This window comes from Rhinatrema bivittatum, chromosome 2 (genome assembly GCF_901001135.1).
Source record: "Rhinatrema bivittatum chromosome 2, aRhiBiv1.1, whole genome shotgun sequence".
Taxonomy (NCBI): domain Eukaryota; kingdom Metazoa; phylum Chordata; class Amphibia; order Gymnophiona; family Rhinatrematidae; genus Rhinatrema; species Rhinatrema bivittatum.
In genome coordinates, this window is record NC_042616.1 from 671,087,081 (window position 1) to 671,112,568 (window position 25,488).

General features: G+C 45.6%; 1 protein-coding gene across 3 annotated transcripts in view; it reads right to left on the reverse strand.

Moving 5' to 3' along the window:
• Positions 1 to 25,488, reverse strand: part of JPH1 (junctophilin 1) — a 353,316-nt gene that overhangs the window by 13,526 nt on the left and 314,302 nt on the right. For 2 of the 3 annotated variants that reach the window (XR_003854844.1, XM_029591495.1), the window contains exon 4: positions 16,740 to 17,386. Coding sequence is in view for 1 of the 3 variants with exons in the window: in XM_029591495.1 (XP_029447355.1) it covers positions 16,740 to 17,386 (647 nt within the window). In the remaining 2 variants the exon portion in view is untranslated. Of the gene's footprint in view, positions 1 to 16,739; positions 17,387 to 25,488 lie in introns of those variants that run through there. The other variant, XR_003854845.1, reaches the window with a different exon arrangement.

Below are 25,488 nucleotides of genomic sequence, written 5' to 3' on the forward strand. Positions count from 1 at the left end.
GAAGACCGGAATGCATGTCGGATCGATGTGCTTAGGTTTGGAGACCCGAAACAGAAGAGGGGAGAGGAATTCCTAAATCTCTCTCTTCTTACTCTTTTTTTTTTTTTTTTTTAACTCTTTACCTGAGCTCAGCCCATCCCAGCCAAGTACAGAGTCGGTCTCTGGCTGCGGGGGAAGAGGGCTAATGCCATCACCGCCGGAAGTCCATGCCGGAAACTGGCTACCAGAGCGAGGCACTTGACAGCGAGGGATCACCAGATATGAGGGATGAAAGGGTGATAGCTCTTCTGAAAAGAGTGTTTTACCCATAGCCCCCTTGACTAAAATAGGATTAGTGAGAAATGCCATCGTTCCACACCTTTGCTTCAATTCAGTAGGGCTTGTGGATAAGAAAATCTGAGTCAAATATGTTGCATCCATTTGGGACACCCCCTTTCTTTTGCAGCTTCAGAAAACAATCTGTGCTTGGATGCTTTATTGTTCAGAAATTATGAACTCAAGGACAAGACAAGGTCAACTGTGAGCCACTGCCTATTATTCCTATTACACTGCATAAAATAATCATTCTTCTACAAGCTATGGTTTCTGATAAGACTTACTGCAGGTTTCAAGGGAAGAAGAAGACATTTTCTATGCACTTTTTTTTTTTTACCGATGCTCCCGTGAACTAGATTAGTGGGGTACTTCTAGATATTTACTCCAGTTCAAGAAGGATGTTGGACAGATCTAGGAAAGAAATATCTTTACCATTTCTAGTATCTTAATTTTGTCTAAGTTCAAAACGTACGACTATGCAGGATGTTTCATTGTTCACAGACAAATTTTGTGGGGAAAAGAGATAGGGATCTCAGATAGTTTCCAGATCACTTATAAACTGCTATAGGCTCAGCTCTTTTCCCATCTATAAAAAAACAAACTGCATAATAAGATATGTTAAAACAAGTTATACTTTTTGGAGCTAGACAAAAATGAGGGTTTTAGGAATTGATGACAATACTTTTCTTTGCAAAATATTTTTTGCCTATAACTTCCTTTGAACTGGAGAATGATTACTAAAAAGCAACACAATTTCACATGTTTAATTTTAATGCTTATGGATTAAAAAACACTTTGCCAAGGAAATGTCTCTGAGATTTCTAAAATACAAATTTTGAGCAGATTCGGCAAAGAATTGTGGTTGCCATGTTAGTTCACTTGCTAGTGTAATTGAACTGTTTCTTCACTGAACTTATGAAGGGAGGAAAACACTAGAGAGCTAGTCACAAATGTATTAAAGTTAGTCCAATAAAAAAGCATTACCTACAAACTCTTTGTTGAGCCATATTTCTACATGTGTAGTTCAGAAAATGTAAGTTATGCATAGATACCTTATTAAGACACAGAATTCACATAGCCAAGACAAGGTGGAAAATAGGATTTGTTGAGGCTAATTATCCCTGCCTCTTTAGCCTCTGAAAATGGTGCCTGCACAAAAGTGCATCCCACTATAAGTCATACTGTCTGAAACTGGCCAAAATAAGGAATTCAGAAATAACAATTCTGCCCCCACTGCAGAATTTTACCCATATCCCCTTTGAACCAAAGCATCATTAATGAAAAGCAAAACACCTATTCTAGTCCTAGAGGAACTGATGGTACAAAATCATATAAACATAGGGAAGATAACTTTCAAACAGATGTACATGACAGCATGTACATGTATATATGGCTGAAAGCAGATCTATGCTAGTATTTTATAAACTGTGCATATTTATAAGATACATGTATTTTTATCCCACAACATATGTTTATATGTATGCTTTCGTGTGAATACATGCAAAGCACGTACTTTTCCTACCTATTTTAAATATATATGCATGAAAATAAAGTAATTACGGTTGACACCATTTTTCAAAATGGTACCAACCTGACCTTGCCCCTGACATGTGACTATTGCAGAAGTGGACCTTTGGGCTGAGGTGGAGTTGTCGCAACCCACAGGGAGGAGCCCTGTAGGTCCCCACCATCGGCAGGCGGAGTTGGATGGAGCAGAGGCCCAACGGGAGTTTCACCTATTCTAGTCCTCGTTCCCCTTAGGCTGAGCTCTTGTTTGCCAGGGCCAGCTGGACGTAGGCATAGCCCTCTGTGGAGATGTAGATTCATTGTGGAGGGTGTTACAAGCCAGCATGGAGAGAAGCGGAGTCAGTACGAGCAGCGGTCGGGGCAGGCAGCAGAAACTGGTGTAGGCTATGGTCAGAGGCAGGCAGAGTGTTCAGTGTCGTGGTTCGGGCAGAGGTCTGAGCAGGCAGAGTTTAAACAAGTTGATAAGCAGGCAGTGGTCAAAGGCAGGCGGAGGTCAAGCAGAGTCAAGGTACAATTTGAAGACATAGCCAGGAGTCCAATCCGAAGGGGCGAGGAGAGGAGGAACAGCAGGGAAGATGAAACGCTGAAGACAGACGAGGGAAGGCAGACCATGAAGTCAAGAGAAGACCAGACTTGTGAGGGAAACAGGATCACGACACAAAGTCAAGCAGACACACAGCGGAAACAGGAATCAGGAGGCAAGGATCAGGAACCAGGAATGCAGAGGGAAACCACTACTCCAATGGAGTCGACCTATTGCCAAGGTGGGGAGCAACTGTAGGAGGAGCCTTATATATCCTTAAGGCAGTGATGTCATCAGGCAGCACCAGCCCTGGTTTTCTGCCCCGACCCTTTAAGAAAGGCAGGGTTAGCACGTGCCCACGCCAGAACTGATGTGGTGTCAGAGGCTGGCAGAGCATGGCGGCCTGCCGTGTCAATGGGGAAGGGCAGCATCGGAGCTCACTTGGCGTTGCTGGGGCCGGCTTGGGTCCCGGGCTGGAGGTAAGAGCGGCTGGTCGTGGGTCTGTCCCATAACCAGCCCAATGCGACAGTACCCCCTCCTCTAACCTCCTCCCAGAGGATTTGGGTCTCTTGGGGTGTGAAGGATGAAATTCCTTCAGGAGGTTTTTGTCCAATATATTGGAGGCAGGCTCCCAAGTATTCTCCTCCGGGCCATACCCCTCCCATGATATAAGATATTCTCATCTCTTGGCTCGACATCTGACGTTCAGTATTTCTTCCACCTGGTAGGTTTGGAGCTTGGGCAGTTTCTTCCACCTGGATACCGTTTGGAGCTTGGGCAGTTTCCTGGAGGGCCACGACAGGACTAGAGGCTTGAGAAGGGAAACATGGAATGCATTGTAGACTCCCAAGGAATCTGGGAGGCACAACTAGTAGGTTATTGGGCCCACCTGGTGGGTGATTGGGAAGGGCCCAATGTAACGGGGGTGGGGGTGGGGCGAGTCTCATGGAGGGCATCCAGATTTGAATATGGCTGGTGCTAAGCCAGACTTGTCCCCTGGCTTAAATTGTGGCGCAGGTCTATGGTGTGCGTCCATGGCTTTTTTGGCTCTCTCCACCGCCTTCTGGAGCATTTCCTCAGTGTGGATACAGAGTTCCTGGGGCTCCAGAGTGGTCAATAGAGCCACAGGTAAGGGGACAGTCAATGGAATTGGTAACGGGGGAGTGGCTGTCTTCTGTACAAAATTTGAAAAGGGGATGACCCTGTGGCAGAGCTGATGTGGGAGTTATGGGAAAACTCTGCCCATGGAAGAAGAGCAGCCCAGTTTTCTTGGCCATATTCGCATAGGCTCTAAGGAAGACTTTCAGTGTCTGACTGGTCCGTTCGGACTGGCCATTAGCTTGGGGGTGGTATGCCGTTGTACAGTCCAGGGTGTTGTTAAATTTTTACAGAGGGAGTGCCAGTATTTGGCAGTAAACTGGGTGCCCCAATCAGAGATGATATGTTTGGACCAGCCATGCAGGCGGAAGATGTGTTGAGTGAATAATTGGCCTAACTCCGGCACCGTGGGAAGGCTGGGAAGAGGGATAAAGAGAGCCATCTTTGAGAACTGGTCAACTATGACCCAAATAATTATGCAGTTGTTAGAGAGGGGAAGCTCCACCACAAAATCTGTAGACACATGGGTCCAGCGTTCCCTGGAGACTGGCAATGGATGTAACAGCCCCGAGGGTTGTTCCACTAAGGGTTTCTGCTGTGCGCAGGTGGGATAGGAGTCCACATAGATCAAGTCATCTCTCTGAATTTGGGGCCACCAGCATGAGCAGCATGAGAGTTTGGGTCCATCCAGGGTGACCTGAGACATGGGAATCGTGGGACCACTTTAACATTTTTTCTCAGAGTTTGTGTGGAACAACCATCTTCCCTGGTAGAATGGTCATGGTGGAGGCCAGAAGGATCGGAGCTGGATCGATAATGTGCCTGGGTGGATCCGTGGCGTCGTCTTACAGGAAGGACCAGGAGACCGCTCGGACATTCTTGGTGGCCGAACGGTATCACAGTTAAAAGTCAAAACATGCGAAGAACAGCGACCACTGAGCTTGGCAGGCGTTCAGTTGTTGGGCATGATGAAGGTGTTCCATGTTTTTGTGATCGATGTAAATAGTAGTGCGATATTGCGTGCCTTCGAGCTAATGGTGCTATTCCTCAAGTGCAAACTTGATGGCCAACAGTTCTCTGTTTTTAATTCCATAATTGTGTTCCATGGGGAGAATTTCTGCGAGAAGAACGAGCAGGGGCAAAGGACATGCAGGGTCAGGATGATGGAAGCACGGTTCTTTAAGGAATGCTTTTTTCAACTCTTGGAAGGCAGTAACAATCTCCGAAGGCCAGGCTTTGGTGTTGGCTTCTTTTTGGGTGAATGCTGTGAGTAGGACTGCAATCCAGGAGTAGTTGGGAATGAAATGCCTGTAATAGTTAGCAAAGCCTAAGAATCTTTGCAGGACATGAAATCTGGAGAGTTGCGGCCAGTCTTGGATGCACCTGACCTTATCCGGATCCATATGGAAGTCTTTGCTGGAGATGATGTATCCTAGGAAATGAAGACTCTGCTTCTCAAAAAGGCATTTCTCCAGCTTTGCATATAGTTGCATATACCTGACACATATAGACTCTGACACTTCCAGGTTAAAGCACCTTTTAAGCTTTTAACCCGTACGCTCTATGGTAACACTTTATACTTATTTCCTGCCTTATCTTCTTTCCAGCTTGTCGCAAGCCTCCAAGTTCTCTTTCCCTGTTGATTGTAACTTTGACCTATTCCTACCTATTGTTATCTTTCGTTTACCTGAATTGTTACTCCAGTTATACCCGTGTTAAATGTAAACCGATCCGATATGGTTATTTACTATGAAGGTCGGTATAAAAAACGGTTAAAATAAATAAATAAATAAATATACCGTATTTTCCGGCGTATAAGACGACCCCCAACTTTTCCAGTTAAAATATAGAGTTTGGTATATTCTCGCCGTATAAGACTACCCTACTACCTACTCTGCCACTCCAGCGTTATCTGGAACTCTTATTGCCTGCCTGCCTGCCCAGCCCTCCCTGTCTCCAAGACTATCAGAGCGGTAACGCATCCCTCTGGCCCACCCTTGTATCCTATTACCGGTACCTCCTTCTCTGCCTCTCAGATCTCGCTCCTGAGGACTGCAGTGAAGCGACTCAGACGTGCATGTGCGAGATCTGAGAGGCAGAGAAGGAGGTACCGGTAATAGAGATGTGAACTGGAATCAGTTCTGATTCCGGTTCCGATTCACATCGTGTTTTTTTTTTTGTCTGGCCCGATCGGGTTTTTTTGTTTTTTTATCGGCTGTGTCTGAGCCGAGAAACAAAAAACCCACCCCTTTAAAACTAATCCCTCAGTTTTCCCCACCCTCCTGACCCCCCCAAGACCTGCCAAATTAATTAAATACAACCCCCACCCTCCTGACCCCTCCAAGACCTGCCAAATTAAATACAACCCCCCACCCTGACCCCCCAAATTAATTAAATACAACCCCCACCCTCCTGACCCCTCCAAGACCTGCCAAATTAAATACAACCCTCCACCCTCCTGACCCCTCCAAAATCTGCCAAATTAATTAAATACAACTCCCCACCCTCCTGACCCCTCCAAGACCTGCCAAAAGTCCCTGGTGGTCCAGCGGGGGTCCAGGAGCGATCTCCTGGACTTGGGCCGTCGGCTGCCAGCAATCAAAATGGCGCCGACGGCCCTTTGCCCTTACTATGTCACTGGGGTCGACCAATGGCAGCGGTAGCCCCTGTGACATAGTAAGGGCAAAGGGCCGTCGGCACCATTTTGATTGCTGGCAGCCGACGGCCCAAGTCCAGAAGATCGCTCCCAGACCGCTCCTGGACCCCCGCTGGACCACCAGGGACTTTTGGCAGGTCTTGGGGGGGGGGGGGGGGGGGTCAGGAGGGTGGGAGGTTTTGTTAGATTTTTATTTTTTTTATATTCGCTCCATAAGACGCAGACATTTTCCCCCCCACGTTTGGGGGGAAAAAGTGCGTCTTATGGAGCGAAAAATGCGGTAATTAATCGCCCTATAAGACGACCCCCGGCGTATAAGACGACCCCCGACTTTTGAGAAGATTTTCAGGGGTTAAAAACTCGTCTTATACGCCGGAAAATACGGTAGTTTATCTTGTAGACTCTGGAGGAGTAGGCGAACATTCTCATGGTGGGAAACTAGGTTGAGAATATTAGAATATCATTGAGATGACAGATGTAAAGGAGGTCTCTAAAGATTTCATTTTTTGAAATATAGCGGGGGCATTACATAACCCAAAGGGCATCTCCAGATACTCAGAGTGCCCATCCCGCATATCGAATGCCATCTTCTATTCATCACCATGTTTGATCCAAATTAGGATGTAGGCTCTGCTTTGTAAATATTCTAGATCCCTGAAGATGGTCCAAAAACTTGGAAATGAATGGTAAAGGGCATCAGTCCTTCTTCATTATTGCATTCAGCACCCTGTAGTCAATACATGGGCATAAGGAACCATCTTTCTTGAACATGAAGAACCCTGCTCCAGAAGAAGACGTGGAGGGTCTAACGAAATCCTGGTCAAGGTTTTTCTTGATGTACTCTGACATCACTTTAATCTCTGGGGCAGACAAGGGATATACACACCCTCAAGGTGGTTCAATATTAGGTAGCAGATTGATGGCATAGTCGTTCACCCTGTGGGAAGGCAAAGTTGTACATCCTGCGGGAAGGCAAAATCTCCCTCTTGGAGAACACATTGGTATACTTAACATACTGGGGAGGCACCCCTACCAGGGGTGTCAAAGGCAAGCACGGTAGTGGATCAATGAACTGCAGGCACGAGTTGTAGCAATGGAGCCTCAGCTCATCAGCTGTAGCGATTCCCAGTCAAAGTGAGGAGAGTAAAGTTGCAACCAGTGTAGCCCCAGCACAATAGGGTGTACTGCCTTATTAATGACATGGAAGACTATGCTCTCCATGTGTAGTATACTGGTACGGGGCAGCAAGGGTGCCACAGCCAAGGTGATTTGGCCAGGGAGAGGATCCCCATGAATGGAGGAATTGACAAGGGTTGTCTTCCTGGCAACTTAAGGAAACTGCAAGTGGTCGACGAGAGTTTTCATTTTAAAGTTCCACCCGGCACTCGAGTCGAGGGTGGGAAACTCATGGTTATCCACAGAAATAGCCACTGGAAGTGTCAATTGAGATGCTGGAGATGTGAAGCAGAGGATCATCTCCCCACTATATCCTAAGGGGTAGATTTTTAAAAATTGCGCGGGCGCACACACATGGACATGTGATTTTATAACATGCGTGCGCATGTTATAAAATGCCAGGTAGGCGCGCGCAAGGGGGGGGAATAATTTTGCAAATTCATGCGGTGACACATCGGGGCCTTCCCCAGGTCCCTCCCAATCCGCTCCAATTAAGGAGCGGTCTGGGAGGGAACTTCCCATCCTCCTAGCCTTCCTTCCCATCCTCCTTCCCCTTCCCCTATCCTGCCCTCCCCCTCCCCCTATCCTAAATCCACCCAAATTCTTTATCCTACCTTTTGCTCCTGCTTCGCTAACCCCAGGATTTATACACGTCCCGGGGGTTTATGCACGTGGCTGGGCCCTTTGAAAATTGGCCCGGTGCGCATAAGGCCCAGGTTTTATGTGTGTAAGTGATTTAAAATCCGGCCCTAGGCTTGTTAATTTCCCATCTTCAGAGGGAAGCATGCAAGTTGGTGCCTAGTCCTGATACAGTGAAAGCAGAGACCCAGCTGGCGGTGGTGGAGCTTTCCTCAGGGGTGAGACATCCCGGTCTGAATTGCATCAGTTCTTCCAATCGTGCCTGGGATAGGGCTTTCATCGACATGGGAGAGAGAGGGTGTGAAAATGAAGGAGCAAGCACAAATTGTCTGCATGGTGGACAAAACTCCTATGCCTGCTGCTGGAGGCGGTGGTTGATTCTCCTGGCCAGATTGTTGCGACCGGTCTGCGACGGCTTCGCTCCGCCTACCTCACTTTTCTTGCGGCTCCTCCCACTCACCTCGGACTACTGGCTGCCGAGGCATCTGTCTGCTGACCTCTCTGGCGTCCCTGGACCGGCTTTGGTGCTGCTTCCCGCCATGCTCCTCCAAGGTACCATAGGGCGCGCGCGCACGCTGCCCTCATCTTTATTTCCTCGTTGGCGCGAACCTCAGGGGCGTCCCCCTGAGATGACGTCACGCTGCCCGGATATTTAAACCTACTACTTTTGCTAGCTAATCGAGTTAGCAACTCCCGGAACACTACGGATGGGATTCACTCTCCGTACCGAAGCTACTCTGCCACTCCAGCGTTTTCTGGAACTCTTATTGCTAATGGGGTACCCGCTCCTCGGGGGCCTCTTCTGCTTCTTTCAGGTGCTATCAGGAAACCGGTACTCGCTCCTTGAGGGCCCATGTTCCCTGAGTTGCTGCCTGCATCTACAACCCTTTCTACTTGGAAGACTTCACTATATAATATAATAATTTAAGTTCTATAGTTCTGATACCTTGTTCAATGTAACCCCTCAACAGCGTCTGTTTTTGTTATATTGGAAACCGATTTGATTTGATATTGTATCAAGAATGTCGGTATAGAAAAATTCTAAATAAATAAATAAATAACAGTTTCCATCTGTGAGTACAACTACCATCTATTCCACAGTACTGCTTCCCTGGAATCAGGTACTTGGCTCCTCGAGGGCCTGCCCTCTGTTCCAGTGCCAGACCTCTCGTCTAATGGAATCGCTGTGTGAGTACAATACCACTGAGTCTCTCTACTCTAAGGGATCAGGTACTCGCTCCTCGAGGGCCTGTTCTCCCTGTCTCGGAGCTTCTCCTATTCTACCTGGGACTCTGTATGTTTCTCACTGTGTACTCATAACTATCAGTCTCTTTCCATTACAGCACAGCCAAGTAGAGGATTCGCTGTTCCAGCGTCCTTTGGGATACTCGCCCAGCCGGGCTCAATATCTACTACTCACTACTGCCACCTCTGGTGGTTTCCCAAACTGTTTAAATAAAGATTCAAATCTGTGTTTGTGTGTCCAGAGTCTAGCCTGACACCTCACGGGACTGCCCCCCCGTGGGCGTGATCAGCTGCCACAGTGTCCAAGGATCCACCCACAAAAGGGGTGCTTCAGGGGCTGAAAGGCATTAAAATGTCACGTTCTGAGGTGAGCTCGATTGGTTGGAATACATCATCAATAGGCTTACAGGTTTGCCCTGTCTGTTGTTGCGCACGGATATTATATATCCATCCAGCAATCGGAATTAACCTCGATTGTGGTTTGGAGCAGTTTCAAAATTCAAATTGCGTCTAGCGATCACAAAAATACAACTAAAACTGCTCCAAACCACAATCGAGGTTAATTCCGATTGCTGGGTGGATATATAATATCCGTGCGCAACAACAGACAGGGCAAACCTGTAAGCCTATTGATGATACCTAAATGAGCCTGTGATGTATTCCAACCAATCGAGCTCACCTCAGAACGTGACATTTTAATGCCTTTCAGCCCCTGAAGCAGCCCTTTTGTGGGCGAAACTCAGGCCTAGAGTCGGGCAATCAATAAAGAATTTTCGAAGGATCTTCGGCTACTCTCTATTCTGTTCCTCACGGCTTTCCTAGACCGCCTTCCTCTCTGTTTTTTGGGCCCAAGGATCCACCCAAACATCAATAACCATAACACAGATCAATAAGAGCGTCCAGAAATTCATAAAGCTTGTCGGTGGCTAGCTATTCCTTCACCTGGGATGACAGCCCCTCCATAAAGATACTACAGAGGTTGTCCTAACTCCAGTTCAGCTCTGAGGCCATGGTCTGAAACTCAAAGGCATAGTCCATTAAGGGCCAAGTGCCCTGACGAAGGTGTAGAAGGTTCAAACTCATCATGGCCAGCCGGCCAGGTTCATAAAAAATGAGCTTGAAGGCTTTCACAAACTGTTGTAGATCTTGCAGAAGGGGATCCCCACGCTCCCACAAGGGAGAGGCCAGACCAAGGCTTTCCCATCCAGTAGAAAGAGCATGAAAGTGGTCTTGACAGTATCATTGGAGAACAGTGCTGACTGGAGGAGAAGTGCATGAAGTATTGGTTCAAGAACCCATGGTACTGCTTCGGATCTCCAGCGTACCGGGGGGAGGGAACCGGTAGGTATATCAAGGATGGAGCCGGTATGACTGGAAGCACTGCAGTGGCTGCAGGAGGTGAAGAGGCAGCTGTGGCTTCCGGGCAGGCACTGAGGCGCTCCATGGAGCCTGCCAGGAACTCCAGAAACTGATGCTGCTGCTGGATCTTCTGTGCAGGCCAGGAATGGCCTGGAGGCCTGAGAGGTCCGCCAGGTCCATGGCCTTGGCAATCTTTTGAAGAAGTGGACCCTTGGGCCGAGGTGGAGGGAGGAGCCCTGTGAGTCCCCACCATCAGCAGGCGGAGCTGGCTGGAGCAGAGGCCCAACAGGAGCGTCACGAATACCAGTTCCCCTTAGGTTGAGCCCTCGGGTGCTGAGGCTGGTTGGACTTAGGAATGGGCCTCTGTGGAGATGTAAATCCGTCGAGTATGATGTTACAGGCCAGCATGGAGAGAAGCAAAGTTAGTACAAGCAGTGGTTAGGGCAGGCGGCAGGCAGCAGAGACTGGAGCAGGCTGTGGTCAGAGGCAGGCGGATTTCATTCAGTGTCGTGGTTTGGGCAGATTTCTGGGCAGGAAGAGTTCAAGCAAGTTGATGAGCAGGAAGTGGTCAAAGGCAGGCAGAGCTCAAGCAGCATCAAGGTACAATCCAAAGTCAAAGCCAGGAGTCCAATCCAAAGGAGCAAGGAGAGGAGGAACAGCAGGGCAGACAAAACGCTGAAGACAGACGGGAGGAGGCAGACCATGAAGATAAGAACTCAAGAGAAGACCAGACTTGACAGGGAACCAGGTACTGAACACATGAACTCAAGTAGACACACAGCTGAAAAAGGAACCAGGAGGCAAGGATCAGGAACAAGGAACGCAGAGGCAAACTGCTACTCCAATGGAGTCGACCTATTACCGAGGTGGGGAGTAACTGCAGGAGAGGCCTTAAATATCCTTAAGGCAGTGATGTCATCAGGCAGCGTTGGCTTCGGTTTCCCGCCACTGGTCCTTTAGGAAAGGCAGGGTCAGCATGTGCGCGCATGCCTAGGAAGGCCTGGGACTGATGCGGCGTCAGAGGCTGGTGGAGCACGATGGCCTGCCATATCGATATGGAAGAGAAGTACTGGCGCTTCCTTGGTGTCTATTGGGTCAAGCTCGGGTCCGGGGCTGGAGGTAAGGGGTAGATTTTCAGACCGCGCGAATAGGCGTACTTTTGCTGGCGCATCAGGCGCCAGCAAAAGTACGCAGGATTTTAGTAGATACGCGCGTAGCCGCGCGTATCCGCTAAAATCCTGGATCGGCGCGCGCAAGGCTATCGATTCTGTATAGCCGGTGCGCGCCGAGCCGCGCAGCCTACCCCCGTTCCCTCCGAGGCCGCTCCGAAATCGGAGCGGCCTCGGAGGGAATCCTCTAACGCCCTCCCCTCACCTTCCCCTCCCTTCCTCTACCTAACCCACCCGCCCCTGTCTAAACCCCCTCCTTACCTTTGTCGGGGGATTTACGCCTCCCTCTGGGAGGCGTAAATCCCCGCGCGCCAGCGGGCCGCTAGCGCGCCGGGACGCGACCTGGGGGCAGGTCCGGAGGGCGCGGCCACGCCCCCGGACCGCCCCGGGCCGTAACATGCCCCCGGGCCCGCCGCCGACACGCCCCCAAAACACCGCGTGGCTCGGTCCCGCCCCCCGACACGCCCCCCTCGGAAAACCCCGGGACTTACGCGAGTCCCCGGGTCTGCGGGCGTCAGTAGGCCTATTGAACATAGGCGCACCGGCGCGCAGGGCCCTGCTCGCCTAAATCCGCCCGGATTTAGGCGAGCAGGGCTCTGAAAATCCGCCCCTAAGAGTGGTTGGATACAGGTTCGTCCTGCGACTAGTCGAACGCAACAGTGACTGGGGCAAGGTCTGATCCCTGGACCTTGCCCCTATCATGTGATAGGGGCAAGGTCCATTTGGCAAGAATTTGAAAAATGGTACCAACTGGACTCAGGGCTGGGGGCTTCCCAGGCCCCATCGTGGGAGCTTCTTCACATTTTGGTCCCACTGAACCCCAATGATTTTATTTAATACCTTTGGGGGGGGGGAGGGAGGGAGGGGTGCACTTTATACCCTACGATTGTTTTTCACTAGTGGGGTAGGGACTGCATTTTAGTGAACAAAGGGTTGAGGGGCTATTGCCGCGTGTGCAGTAACAACTATTTTTTTTTTACATTGGGGTGTTGGGGCTGTCTCCAGTGGTGGCCAGATGGGGCCAGGGAGTTAGCCCTGACCCCTGCTCAACTTTCAGAAGTCCATCTTTTAAGATGGTCCATTGAAGTTGGGGCTGCAATCACATACAAAGGGCCACAAGCCACATTGTTTTGTCCCACGTTGTTTGGCTGAGAGACAAGACAACACGCCATTGAGCCTGAATATTTTTCAGTGGAGGTGTCCCTCTATTGTTGGGACACCCTCCTTCGATAGTGAGACCACTCCTGCAAAAAAACATTGTGGCTTACTGGCTCTAGGTGTAAGAGGGTACCTCAAGCAATGCTCAAGTTCACAAGCAGCATCAGTGGGAGGAGGCAGATTTGAATCCTGATTCCCCTACTTTTCAGTCCATTGTTCTAACCACTAGAACCTCTTACTGCTAATGTGTTGGCAACCTCCATAGTCAAGGAAATTTTTTAAATTTTATTTCTGGAATAAAATATTTAAACTTAAATAACTTTTCTTTTAAGATAGATGCTTATCAAATAAAAGTTGAGTCAATTTCCATATTATCAATAAAATTAACATATCAGCATACTACTCAGATAGAATCTGAATAACATTTCAAAATAATCTTTTTTGAAATATGAACATGCTAAAAGACGAAAGCATTTGGAAAATGATCCTCATAAAACAATTCTACAGTAAACTCAACTATTTAGCCTTCAATTTCTGTAATCAAACTGGTTTATCACTCATACCTCTGAAACAGATAACTAAATACAGTGTTTTCATTCAAAAAAAAAAAGGGAGAAGAGGGGAGGAGTTGAGACAGGGTATGGACTACCTTTAGTGCAGGCGACCAGGAGAGAAAGAAAATGAAAGGATTAGGTTTAGTTTGTTTGAACAAACAGGGTATTTCTATTGAAGGTGTGTATGTATATAGAGGGAACTTTGGCATGGTTATGCTGATTAGACTGTTTGTTTTGAATGTACAAAAAGATATTGAACGAGTTATGCTTCTTTAACGTGCTATAGTCATTACATTTCAGTAAACCTCACTTGCTTTTTCTTGCAAATCCTAATTGCTTGGTATTTCATATTGAATTTCAGTTCTGAGTGCTGCTGACCAAATTCATTCTCTAAGTTTATACCTAAGTATTGGTATTATTTTTTGTATGTTACCTTTTCTTTTTTTCAGGTCAACGTCCTTCCTGTCATGAATATATTCAGGCTGCATTTTGTTTTTCTACATTTTTTTCCATTTTTATTTTTATTTTTCCATTTTTAAACAGAATTCTGGTTTTTGTTTTCCTGGCATTTTTCAAACGCGTTTGACACTCCTTTTTGGTTTGTTTTTACTTTTGTTTTCATTTTTTAGCTCAAAAATATGTGTAATCTGTTGTCTGTCTTGATGTTATGAAGGCATCTATGTCTCTTTGTGTAATAAATGGATATGTGTTAGTCTTGTGAAACATATGTTTTATGTAGTGTCTGCCATGAGTTGTCTGTGGTTCTGTTTATTACATTTGAATTCTGCTGCATCACTTTGAATTTGTGTTGCTCCATTCCATACACACATATTCTATGCACACATATTTAACTTAGGCTTTGATTAGCGAAAGATTAATACATCCTACTGAATAAAATGAATATTCCATTGATTATTTGAATTCAGAGTTTGTCTTAGCAAGCCAGCCCAACATTACTTCATTATATGACCTATTTACTCATTTGGCCTGATTTCTTTTTTGTTTTATTCTTTACCCTGATGTAGTTTTCTTGATCCCATGAATTAATGTACCTTGAGCTGCCATGCGGTAATTGATTGTTATATGTATTTGGTTATTATGCCTTTTTGCAAGTGCCATGATTTAAATTTCCTAACTTCATGATATAATTTGAGGTTATGCAATTTTCACACTTGTAGAAATCTCCAGTTCAAATATTTCTATTATGTGTTTCTTGAAATGTTCTTTTATCTCTATTTATATGCTAGTATGTTTACATTTGGGATTCCAGAGGGGAAGGTATAATATTTTCTTATTTCTGATTTTTTATTTTACTACATCTCTTTTTACTTGTGCAAAGACTCACATTGATGGTTTAGCAATCCTGCAACGTACATTATTTTGTTTTAGATCATATAACATGCTAAAGACTCTCACAGAATCAGCTGTCACTTGTTTCTATGATTATCCTCAATTACATTCAGACTTACCATCATTTAAGATAGGTATTAGTCCTGCTTTCTCAGATGTACCCGAAGATAAAGCAGTATTACTAGCCCTCATCTACCTAAATAGCTTATACCCCTTGACTAGAACTGGTTTAGAAGTTTTTCCATCCATAGTTGGATCATCTCTTGGACAGGTGACTGCCACAGTTGAATTAGGACTGTCCATATAGCGATTGTTTTCACTGCTACATACTACATGTTGTTGTCATAATACTGCATAGCGCTATCAATACCCTACCGGACTACTATGATGTTTTGGACTTTTGCTATGCCTTTGCCTACCATGCGTATGCCTCTGCCTTTGACGATTTGGATCTTCCATCGCTGCTGCACTGCCCAGGATGCCCGGATTGAACATTATGGTCAATTCTTCATCTGCAGTGCAAGATCAAGTAACTACTATCCATCAGCGTTTAATGATGGACATACATGAGCTTCCCCATGAATTAAATGGGTAGGGAACAATAGTGGGGTTTAGCCAAAGACGGGTAAGATTCCTTCACCTAAGGCTAGCTTAGGATGTAAGGGACAACCTAAGACAGGCACCCACAGCTCCGCCCATATGGGAAGGGTTTCTAGGCATAAATCCTTCAAGAGGGGATATGTATGTGATATTGTGCATTGACTTTCTGAAGTACCTCATTTCTGCTGTATTCAAGAATGCTAGTTTTAGTTTAAGACTACTGAGGACCCTGTGTACGTTCTGGAATGCAGCCAGCCTACATGCTGGAATGCAGCCAGCCAACACCCCAGACCCATTAGCTGATTGGTCTAATACATTCTCAAATGAAATGTACTGCACTTATCTAGAATCAGCACTCTGAGTAGGTTCTGATTGGTCAGTATGAAAGATATAAAAGCTTACACACAGTACTGGAACTTTGGGGGTGGCTTGGTGACTGTACAGTTGTATGGACCTGTTGCCCCCCAGAACAAACTATGTCCTTGTGCTTTGTTCTGTTCCCTCTCCCTATTCCCTTTGTCTCTCTGTTTCCCTAATAAAGTCTCAAAGTTAACTATTGCAGCTGTGTTTTCCTTTAGAATAAACACAATCATTTACCCGATTTTCATATTCCTATTGTAGCCCCTATGCAATAGGACTATCTCACCATTCTAGTTCCAGAACTGCATTCGTGTTGTGATAACTATTGCAGGTGTTATGGCGTTATTGCGTGCATTAACGCTATATGGCAGAGTTTTTGTTCCCCCATGCACGTAAAAAATGGGGGTTACGCGTGTGGCCGGGCCTTGTGTGTGCTGCACGCATCTTCAAAAGGGCCCAGCCACGCGCATAACCCCCATTATGCGCCGAAGTGCCGGACCCAGTTAAAGGGGCAGTCCTGGGGGCGGAGAGGGGAGGTCCGGGGCTGGAGGCGGCTGGTACAGCGGCCATTTGCTGCTGTGCCAGGGGGTGCGCGCAACTTGCTACAGCTCCTATTGAGGACCAAAAGTTTTTTAAAAAACCGGGGGTTAGATAGGATAGGGATAGGGGGTGGGGAGGAGGGGGGAAGGGGAAGGAAGGTTAGATGGAGGGTGGGAAGGCCGGGATGCATATGTTATAAAATTGGCGCATCCATGTGTGTGCACTGGATAGCGAGAATGCACATGGACGTGCACACGCTTCTTTAAAAATCTACCTGATGACGCATTTTGATAAATGACCCTCTTTGTTAGATATTTTTCAAAAGGCTTTCTATTTTTTGAGATCCTACATACTAAATTCTGAACTTGATTTGTTTTATGTAAACCAATAATAAATTATTTTACAATAACTTATCCCTTCATTATTCTGAGCAATAACAGCTCTATAGAAGACGCGGCTCTAGTACCTACCGAATTAACTTCTTCATGTTCCACAGAAAAATGTGAATCGTTATTTACTTGATTCTTTGGTGTAGCAAGTTCAGGTTTTTTAACTTTTGGTTCAGGTTTGCTTTCTTTGGCATCTGTTTTCTGCGGAGATTTTCTGGGACTTTGCTTTTGAGCTGGTGGCTTCCGTGCAAGTGCAGAGGAAGATGGGTTCAAGTCTTCTGACTCATCATCATACAGCCCCATATGAGGCACAGCTGCATTCATTTTTACGTAGTAACCATGATACTGAGAATGAAGCTCCCCATTCCCAGGGCTGCTGGGATTGTGGCTGGCTAATGACTTTGGCTGAGGTTTCATGGTTGCCTCCTCTCTTATGGGTGCTTTGTAAGGCAGAGGCTTGTTCACAGTTGGCATTAGATTTTCACTTGCAGAACTCCTTTCTGTATTCAGTCCTGTGGCTCCTGTTAGGGAGTTTTGTGTTTTCGCATGGGTGGTAGGGGAGCTAGAAGTATGCTTCTGTTTTTCTTCAGGGGTTTGTGGGGGTGTAGTACCTTTCCTATAAAAATGAGGAGACTCTTTTGGGGAAGGTACTTTTTCTGGAACCTTTTCCTCAAGTTTTTCTTTGACTTCTAAAACATCCTGAAACTTTTGTTTAACATAGTCAGGGCCTGAAAAGAGAGGACAAGAAAAATATAATGTGATCTTTTGCAATGAAAGAAAACACAACATGCTTTAACTATACAAACCCAATTTCAACTTACAAATTTAAAAAGTATTGTTCAACAATATCAATAAAAGAAAACATGAATACATTTGCTTCTTTATATTTCACAGTTCATAAAAAATAAAAACTGCAGCTGTTTGTTCCTTTGGTCAAGTTTAAATGTGGAACTTTTAAATATACCAAGGTAGTATTAGTAGAGCTGCTTTCATGGCCAACCTTGTTGAAATGCTGTTTATAACCACTACTGATATCCATTAACATTATCAATACAAACTTCACTAGAGCAGCAGGCTACTCACAGTGGGGCAGATTTTCAAAGGGGTACGCGCGTAACCCCCGAAAAGCTGCCCTTTCCACACCCTGCGCGCGCCGAGCCTATGTTGCATAGGCTCAGCGACGCGCGCAAGCCCCGGGACGCGTGTAAGTCCCAGGGCTTTCCTGGGGGGGCGTGTTGCAGCGGCGTGTCATCGGGGGTGTTCTGGGGGTGGGGCCACGGGCATGGTTCCAGTTATGCCTGCCTGAGGCAGGTGTAACTCGCACACGCTGGCAGCTGGCCAGCGCGTGCAAGTTACACCTGCCTCAGGCAGGCATAACTTTTATAATAAAGGTAGGGGGGGTTTAGCTAGGGCTGGGGGGTGGGTTAGGTAGGGGAAGGGAGGGGAAGGTGGGGGGAGGCGGAGGGAACGGAGGCAAGCTGTGCGACTCGGCACGCACAGGCTGCCGATTTTGCGCAGCCTTGCACGCACCGGCCCCGGATTTTAAAAGCTACGTGCGGCTACGCACGTAACTATTAAAATCTGGCGTCCTCTTGTTTGCGCCGGGTGGCGAACAAAAGTACACGCTCGCGTACTTTTTAAAAATCTGCCCCAGTGTTTGCTTTCCAATTTTAGTATACTGATGGTCATAAGCATTTTTTTTTTTTGTCTGGCACATCAGGAACTTTAACAGGATTTAAATGGAAAGTTCTGATGTGCTGAAAATCTGTAGACTATAGTATGGTTCTATATAGGTGATACAGAATTAATTTAGTTAACAAAGCATATTCAAAATTTAGAGAAAAATGCAGCCAGTTCTAATTTTACAACAGTACAACAAAGAGTGAGTTACATGGAGAGGGAGGTGTCTAAATCAAGAACTGTAGAATTATGTGGCAGTTGGATGCTATGTGGAATGGACTTATAAATTGTTGTAACTGGATGTTTATTAACCACAATAAACTTTAAATTAAAAAAAAAAGAATTAGCTCCATAATCTTTGAATAAAAGCTATGAATGACATATTTACCAGAAGCAGGTAGAAGAATAATTTCCCCTTTTTGGCACTAACAAGAAAATTTAGTAGCTTTAGTTCTATGCTAGAAACAGACTACAAATTTGATAATATTTAAATGGAGCAATCCACCAAAGACAGCAAGCAACCAAGAGATTTTGGAGGTGATTTTCAAAAGGATTCATGCAGTTAAAATGGATTTTATGCATGTAAGTGGGCTTTTGAAAATTGCTACGATATATGCTATTGAATTGTCAATAGTTTTATGTGCGCAAATGCAATTTCAGAGGTAGATTTTAAAAGCATAGCATTCGCATGAATGAGGTAATGCGCATATAAGTCATGCTTATGCCCAGTGACTGAATTTTAAAAGCTGCCCAAATGTGCGCATATCTCACTTGATTTCAATAAGGGGTGTGGTGTGGGACATGGTATGGGCAGGGTGTGGCCATTCAGGGTGTGGCCAAGAGATGTGCACGTAAATACTTATGCATCCTGGCGCGTGTAAGTTTATTTCTACTATGGAGATACAAGTTAAAAAAAAAAAAAAGAAGAAGCAGTTTTGGAGGTATTTAAAGGGTCTGGGATAACTGGGAGAATGCAGGTTATAACTGGGGGTGGGGTGGGGATAGATGCTGGGCAAACTTGTGGACAAATTGGTAAAACTGGTCATGGTGTGGAAGTGAGTCCGTTTTAAAAATACCCTGACTTATGTGGAAGAAACTAGATTTATGCAGCTTGGCATGCACACACTTAAAATTGCACGTACATGTTGGCACATCCTAGCTATTTTATAATGTGCACGCATATGTGTGAGCAAGTTATAAAATGACTGCATATCTAGACGCATGCCGACTCACATGCGTCAATGTGTGTCCATGCTCCATTTTGAAAGTTATTGTCCCTGTGCATAAATGGCTTTTTAATTGCTACAATAGTATGATACATTTATGCACTTAACTCCTTTGAAAATCACCTCCATAGATATTAGTTTCACATTCAGATTTTTCTTGGTAAGAGGTGTAATGTGCATACTCTAAATGAGATGTGAAGAAATCAAGTTGACAAATTAATATCCAAGAGGACATAATGAAAATACCAAATGCCTTACCTATACTTGAAATGCTCAAAAACATATTTAGTTACATGTATTTGTATACTGTCCCTCCAAATACGATCAGGGCATTCATAAAATATAAAACAAAACACAATAGAATACAAAATCAAAACAGTGACATTCAATTAGTACTGATTAACTGGATGTCATCTAAACAATAACCACATGAAGGTAAGTAGGAAGTTTCCAATATTCAAACATATATTACATGAAGGAATCAAATATATTTCAAAAAATATATATACATCTTTCATTGTGTTACGATGCTACTTGCGAGCTCCAGCGCGAGCAGCCTCTCACCTTCGCTGGTCCCGCTGGCCCTGACGTTGCTGTCTTCCGTCGACCCAATGCTGCTGCCTTGCGCAGCCCAAGCGCCGCCGCTGTCCGCGGCAGGCAGAGATGCTCCCAACCTTGTTCCTTGTGGCCCGGAGGCCGCTGACATTGCTGCCTCAATGCGGCAGGAGTGCCGCCCGCCCCCTTCACTCCGCGGTGGGTGGAAGTCCATCGTCTCTCCTTCAAGGTCTTTTACTCATCGTGGGAGCTCCCTTGTCTTCTTCTTGCGTTCCTGGTCTCTCGTCGGATCCTGTGTCCTCATCTGTCTTGTGCCTTGACGTTCCTCTCCAGATGTCCCAGTCTTTGCCGGTTCCTCTCTTTGGATGTTCCAGTTCTTCGGTTCCTGCCTCCAGTGGTTCCTGTGTCCAGTTGTCCCTAATCCTCTAGTTCCTGTCTCTGGGTTTCCCAGCCTTGTTTCGCCACCGGATTCCACCTCCAGATGATCATCCTGTGTTTGCCTGAATCAGTGTCTGAATCTGAGCCTGAGTCCTGTTCCAGGTCATTGGAGCCCTGTTCCGGTCAGGTCCGTCTTCAAGTGCTGCCTGGATTCTTCTTCCGTCCTGAGCTTCAGTCCTGCACTTGTCCCGCTCTCTGCATGGTCCGCGACCAGCCTCTTCAGGTTGTGTAGGGTGCAGTGGGACAGGGTAGTCTGCGACCAGTCCACGGGGGAGGGGGGGCTGTGTAGGGCGCCCTGAGGGGTAGTGCCTGCCTAGGTCTCCAAGTGCCTTGTCTCGTCCATGTTCCAGAGTCATTGCCTGTCCTCGATCTCTGTCCTTCCTGTTGCACCTGCCGTTCCCAGGTGGCGGGTCCGAAAGGGCTATAGAGTGGCCGGAGGGCTACCCCAGAGACCAGCATTGCGTTGCTGGGTCTCTTCTAATGCTTTTGGGTTCAGCAGAGGCCAGAATGCTCTGAGTCTTCAGCCTGCCCCGCCCGGGCTCGGATACGTCTCGCCTGCCTCGGCACTTCTCCAGAGTCCTCCTCTGGGGCCGTGCCATGGCCCAAGGGCACAATCTCTCTCCTGAATAGGGACAGCTTCTTAATGCTCCCAAAAAATTGATAAACAAATTAAATAATCCACAAATCCATCTTCAACCAACTACACCTAGACCTTCAGTTCCCTTTCAAACTACACTCATCTGCAAGACCCATCAGAGAAGCACATAAAGGAACCATCCAAGTCCCCCCAACTAAATCCACATGTCTAACCTCCACCAAAGAACGGTCATTCTCCACAGTGGGCCCCACCATCTGGAACAACCTGCCGACTGATCTAAGACTGGAACCTTGTCTGCTAACCTTCCGAAAAAAACTCAAGACTTGGCTTTTCCTCCAAGCCTTCCTTTACGTTCCTACATTTCAACATTTCTCTCTATCAGACTCAGCCCATCCGGCTTGTCGCCCGGTCCAGCCACAGTATAGATATATTTCCTCAACTTCTAGTTCGTTACTGTCCTTTTATTTCCTGGCTACTCTAGCCCCCAAGTTCTATCTCCTTGTTATATGTAACTGTGCTTCGGCCTTCCTGTTATATAGTTATGTTTAGTTATGTTTAGTTAGTCCCTAAGTTCCATGTAAACCGGTCTGATATGAATCTTGTCATGAAGTTCGGTATAGAAAAATGTTAAATAAATAAATAAAAATACCTGATCATTTTACATGCCAGGAATTAAGGGCCCCATTTTCAAAAGTATCGCAGGCCTGCGATACTTTAGAAAATCATGCTAATGGGGGGGGTCGACCCGGGGGGGCGGTCCTGCGTTAGCTGGCAGCGATTGCACCGCCACGGTGCAATCGCTGCCACGGTGCCCTTACCTTTTCGTCGTCTGCGGGGTCTTCACAGAGTCGGCTCCGGTGACGCTCCAGGGACCGACTCCGCCCCAATTTAGGTAGCGCAGGCGTGCGCTACCTTCACAGGCTAACAGCGCAAGCCTGCGATAGCCTTGGTAAATAAGGCCCATAGTGTGGTAGAAAGTGCAATATTTCTACAATGATTAAATCTCAAAAATGTATACAAACACCGTAACAATCAAAAAAGGTTTTTTTTACATATGCATAAAAAATATATATCCTGAATTTCTCATGAATATATGTTGGATTACTTTCATTCCACATACTACACACAAGCCATGATCCTTTTTCAACAGACATAGGATCATTTAAGTTCTTCCAGACATTAAAAATAAAAAAGAAATTTCTCTAATACAGAAATGGGTCAAAACACATCTTGCTTTCTAAAGAAATCCAGTACCTGTACCAGGGGAACCATTTATATTTGTTTTGAACAAATAGTCTTAAAAGATGTAGCTGATTTAGAACACAGAGTCCCTCTTAGACATAATTTAACAAAAGGGAAATGGACTGCTATTAAGAAATTAGAAAGAGATCAAACTATTATTATAAAATCAACAGGCAAAGGTGGGGGTAAAGTGATCATGGATCATGACAATTATTTGAGGGAACCACATCATCAGTTTTATGATACAGAATTTTATTCGGTCATGCAATTTGATCTCACTTGTGAGATACAACATGATATACATGTTACTCTAAAAAAAAAAAAAAAAAAAAAGCTTTGGACAAAAAATTAAGAGATCAATTGTATTTTTTCTTATATCAAGATCATCCTACCATTCCAGTAATATATTTTGTCCCAAAAATTCATAAATCACTTGAGGCCCCTCCTGGATGACCCATTGTTTCTGGTAGGGGTTCTTGATTTGAACCTCGTGTGAAGTAACTACACAGCATATTACAGCCTCATGTTTTGAAAATAAGATCTTATGTAGGGGATTCAGCCCATCTCATTTTACAATTAGATGAACTAGCCCATTCTCAGACTATTCAGGAGGCTTGGTGGCTGGTTATAGCAGACAAACATTCCGTATATATTAACATCCTTCAGCAATCAGCTCTTAATATTGTTCAAACAATGACCTAGATTTATCATTTTGCTATAAATTTCGCATGAATAGTGCCTGTGATAAAAAAAGGTGTGGTCATGGAAATTTTTAAGATACCATAACATGTGCTAAATTCATTGCACCTGCAATATTTTTACAGTGCAAGCTGAGAAGTGCCCAGACAGGTATTCCCATGTTTTGGGCTGGAGGGAGAGAGAGAGAAAGAGAAAGATAGTGAGTGAAAGTGAGAGAGAAACTGAAACTCTTCATAAGGTTCTCATGTAAGTCAATTATTTATACCACTGCGAAAGGGTCAACTAGTAACTCGTGGTGGTCTAGGGTTTGGAGGGCAGTTTTAAATGTATAATCAGATGTATAAACAGCACAGTATACATCAGTGAAGATTTGATGTGATTTGGAGTGAGGAAAGGTATACAAAGATGAGATTTGCACAGTATACTCTCAACCTAGTTTGATGCATTCTCTACCTAGCTGCTATCAAGCAAATCTCATCTTTGTGTACCTTTATCACAAATCCCACTTCTGGCATATTGCACAGCATAATGCCAGGAAAATAGGTGTAGTTAATTTCTGGCGTTAAAATGTGTGATAGCCACATACTCGCGTATTGATTATTTTCTCTTGGGTAGCGGCTCCTTTTCACAGGAAGCTGAGGCAGGAATATCCGACATAGTGATCTCGGACCATGCTCCGGTGTGGATCGACATGGCTTTTCAATCCCCCACGGGTGGGACCCGCATATGGCGTTTCCCATTTTTCTTATCAGAAGACAAAGATTTTAAGGAGTATTTGGACAAAAAATGGGATGAGTAAATCCAGTTTAATGGGGATCATAGGGAACAGCCTTCTCTTTTCTGGTACACTGCTAAGGCTGTTTTAAGGGGGGACATCATTTCATATATGGCACATCGTAGAGTGACGCTCAATAGGCGAATTCTTCAATTGTCCACCCAATTGAATAGAGCAAAGAAAAAACTTATACACTCAAATACGGGCCCAGCTCGAGATCACTATCGTTCCTTGCAATGTGCACTAAATACCGCACTACATCAAAGGGCAAAGAAATCTCTTATGTATTATAAATTCCGTTTATTCCAATACAGCAATAAGGCTGGCAAACTAATGTCTCGGTTGATCCAGTCTGCCCGAACCTCTCATTTTGTAGCAGGCCTCCGTAATGATGGGGATCATATAGAGACACAAACTAAATCCATATTAAGGATTTTCCATAAATATTATAGTCAGTTGTATGAGGCAGGGGAGGGTACTGAAGAGATGGGTACATGTTTTTGTTCTGCATTAACACTACCTCAGCTTACTGCGGACCAACAACAATTCCTTAATTCTCCCATTACAGTGGAGGAGGTCAAATTGGTCATACACAAATCACAACGGTTAAAAGCGCCCAGTCCCGATGGGTATTCTGCGGAATTTTATAAAAGCATAGTTGATAAGGTAGCAGATCCCTTAGTTCAATTGTACTCGGATCTAATAAAAACGGGGAGTTTCCCACCACAGATGAATCACGCCCATATAACCCTTATACCTAAACCGGGGAAAGACCCTTTAGCCCCGGATTCTTACCGGCCAATCTCCTTGCTTAACTTTGATCAAAAATTGCTTGCGAAAGTCTTAGCAGATCGCCTAGCGACTTTATTGCCTGGGTTGATTGGTAGACAACAGGTGGGCTTTGTTCGGGCTCGTACTGCATTGTTTAACATTCGGCGAATAATTGGAGCTATGGAAATATGCAGGGTGACTCAAACCCCATATTTAGCTATTAGTTTCGATGCAGAGAAAGCTTTCGATAGAGTGGAATGGCGCTATCTGTTTTTTCTATTGCAAAAGCTGGGCTTCACTGGGTTCTTTTTAGATGCCATCCGATTGTTATATGCAATGCCATAGGCTTCTCTGATAGTTAATGGAGAGAGGTCGGAACCCCTTTGCATTTATCGGGGGACAAGGCAGGGATGCCCCTTGTCACCGTTGCTCTTTATACTGCAAATGGAACCCTTGTTGGTCGCTATACAAACCACTGCACCAATCCGGGGAGTTCGCTTTGGGGATGAGATATTTAAACGCGCTGCTTTTGCAGATGATTTATTAGTCTTTTTGACAAATCCCGCCTCGTCACTACCGCCATTATTAGAGCTCTTTGGCCTGTTTGGCGAATTCTCTGGATTTAGGCTTAACAGGGGGAAATCATCGGCGTTGGCTTTCCCAGACATGCTCCGGGAGAGATGGCGAGACCCCTTTCCCTTGAAGTGGGCGGATGGTTCATTTCGATATTTGGGTATTGTATTGGCTACGGACCCCTCTCGGTTATACAAGTTAAATGTCATTCCGTTGCTCAATACGACAAGAGAATTGCTACAAAGATGGCAGCCCCTACCCCTGACGTTGATA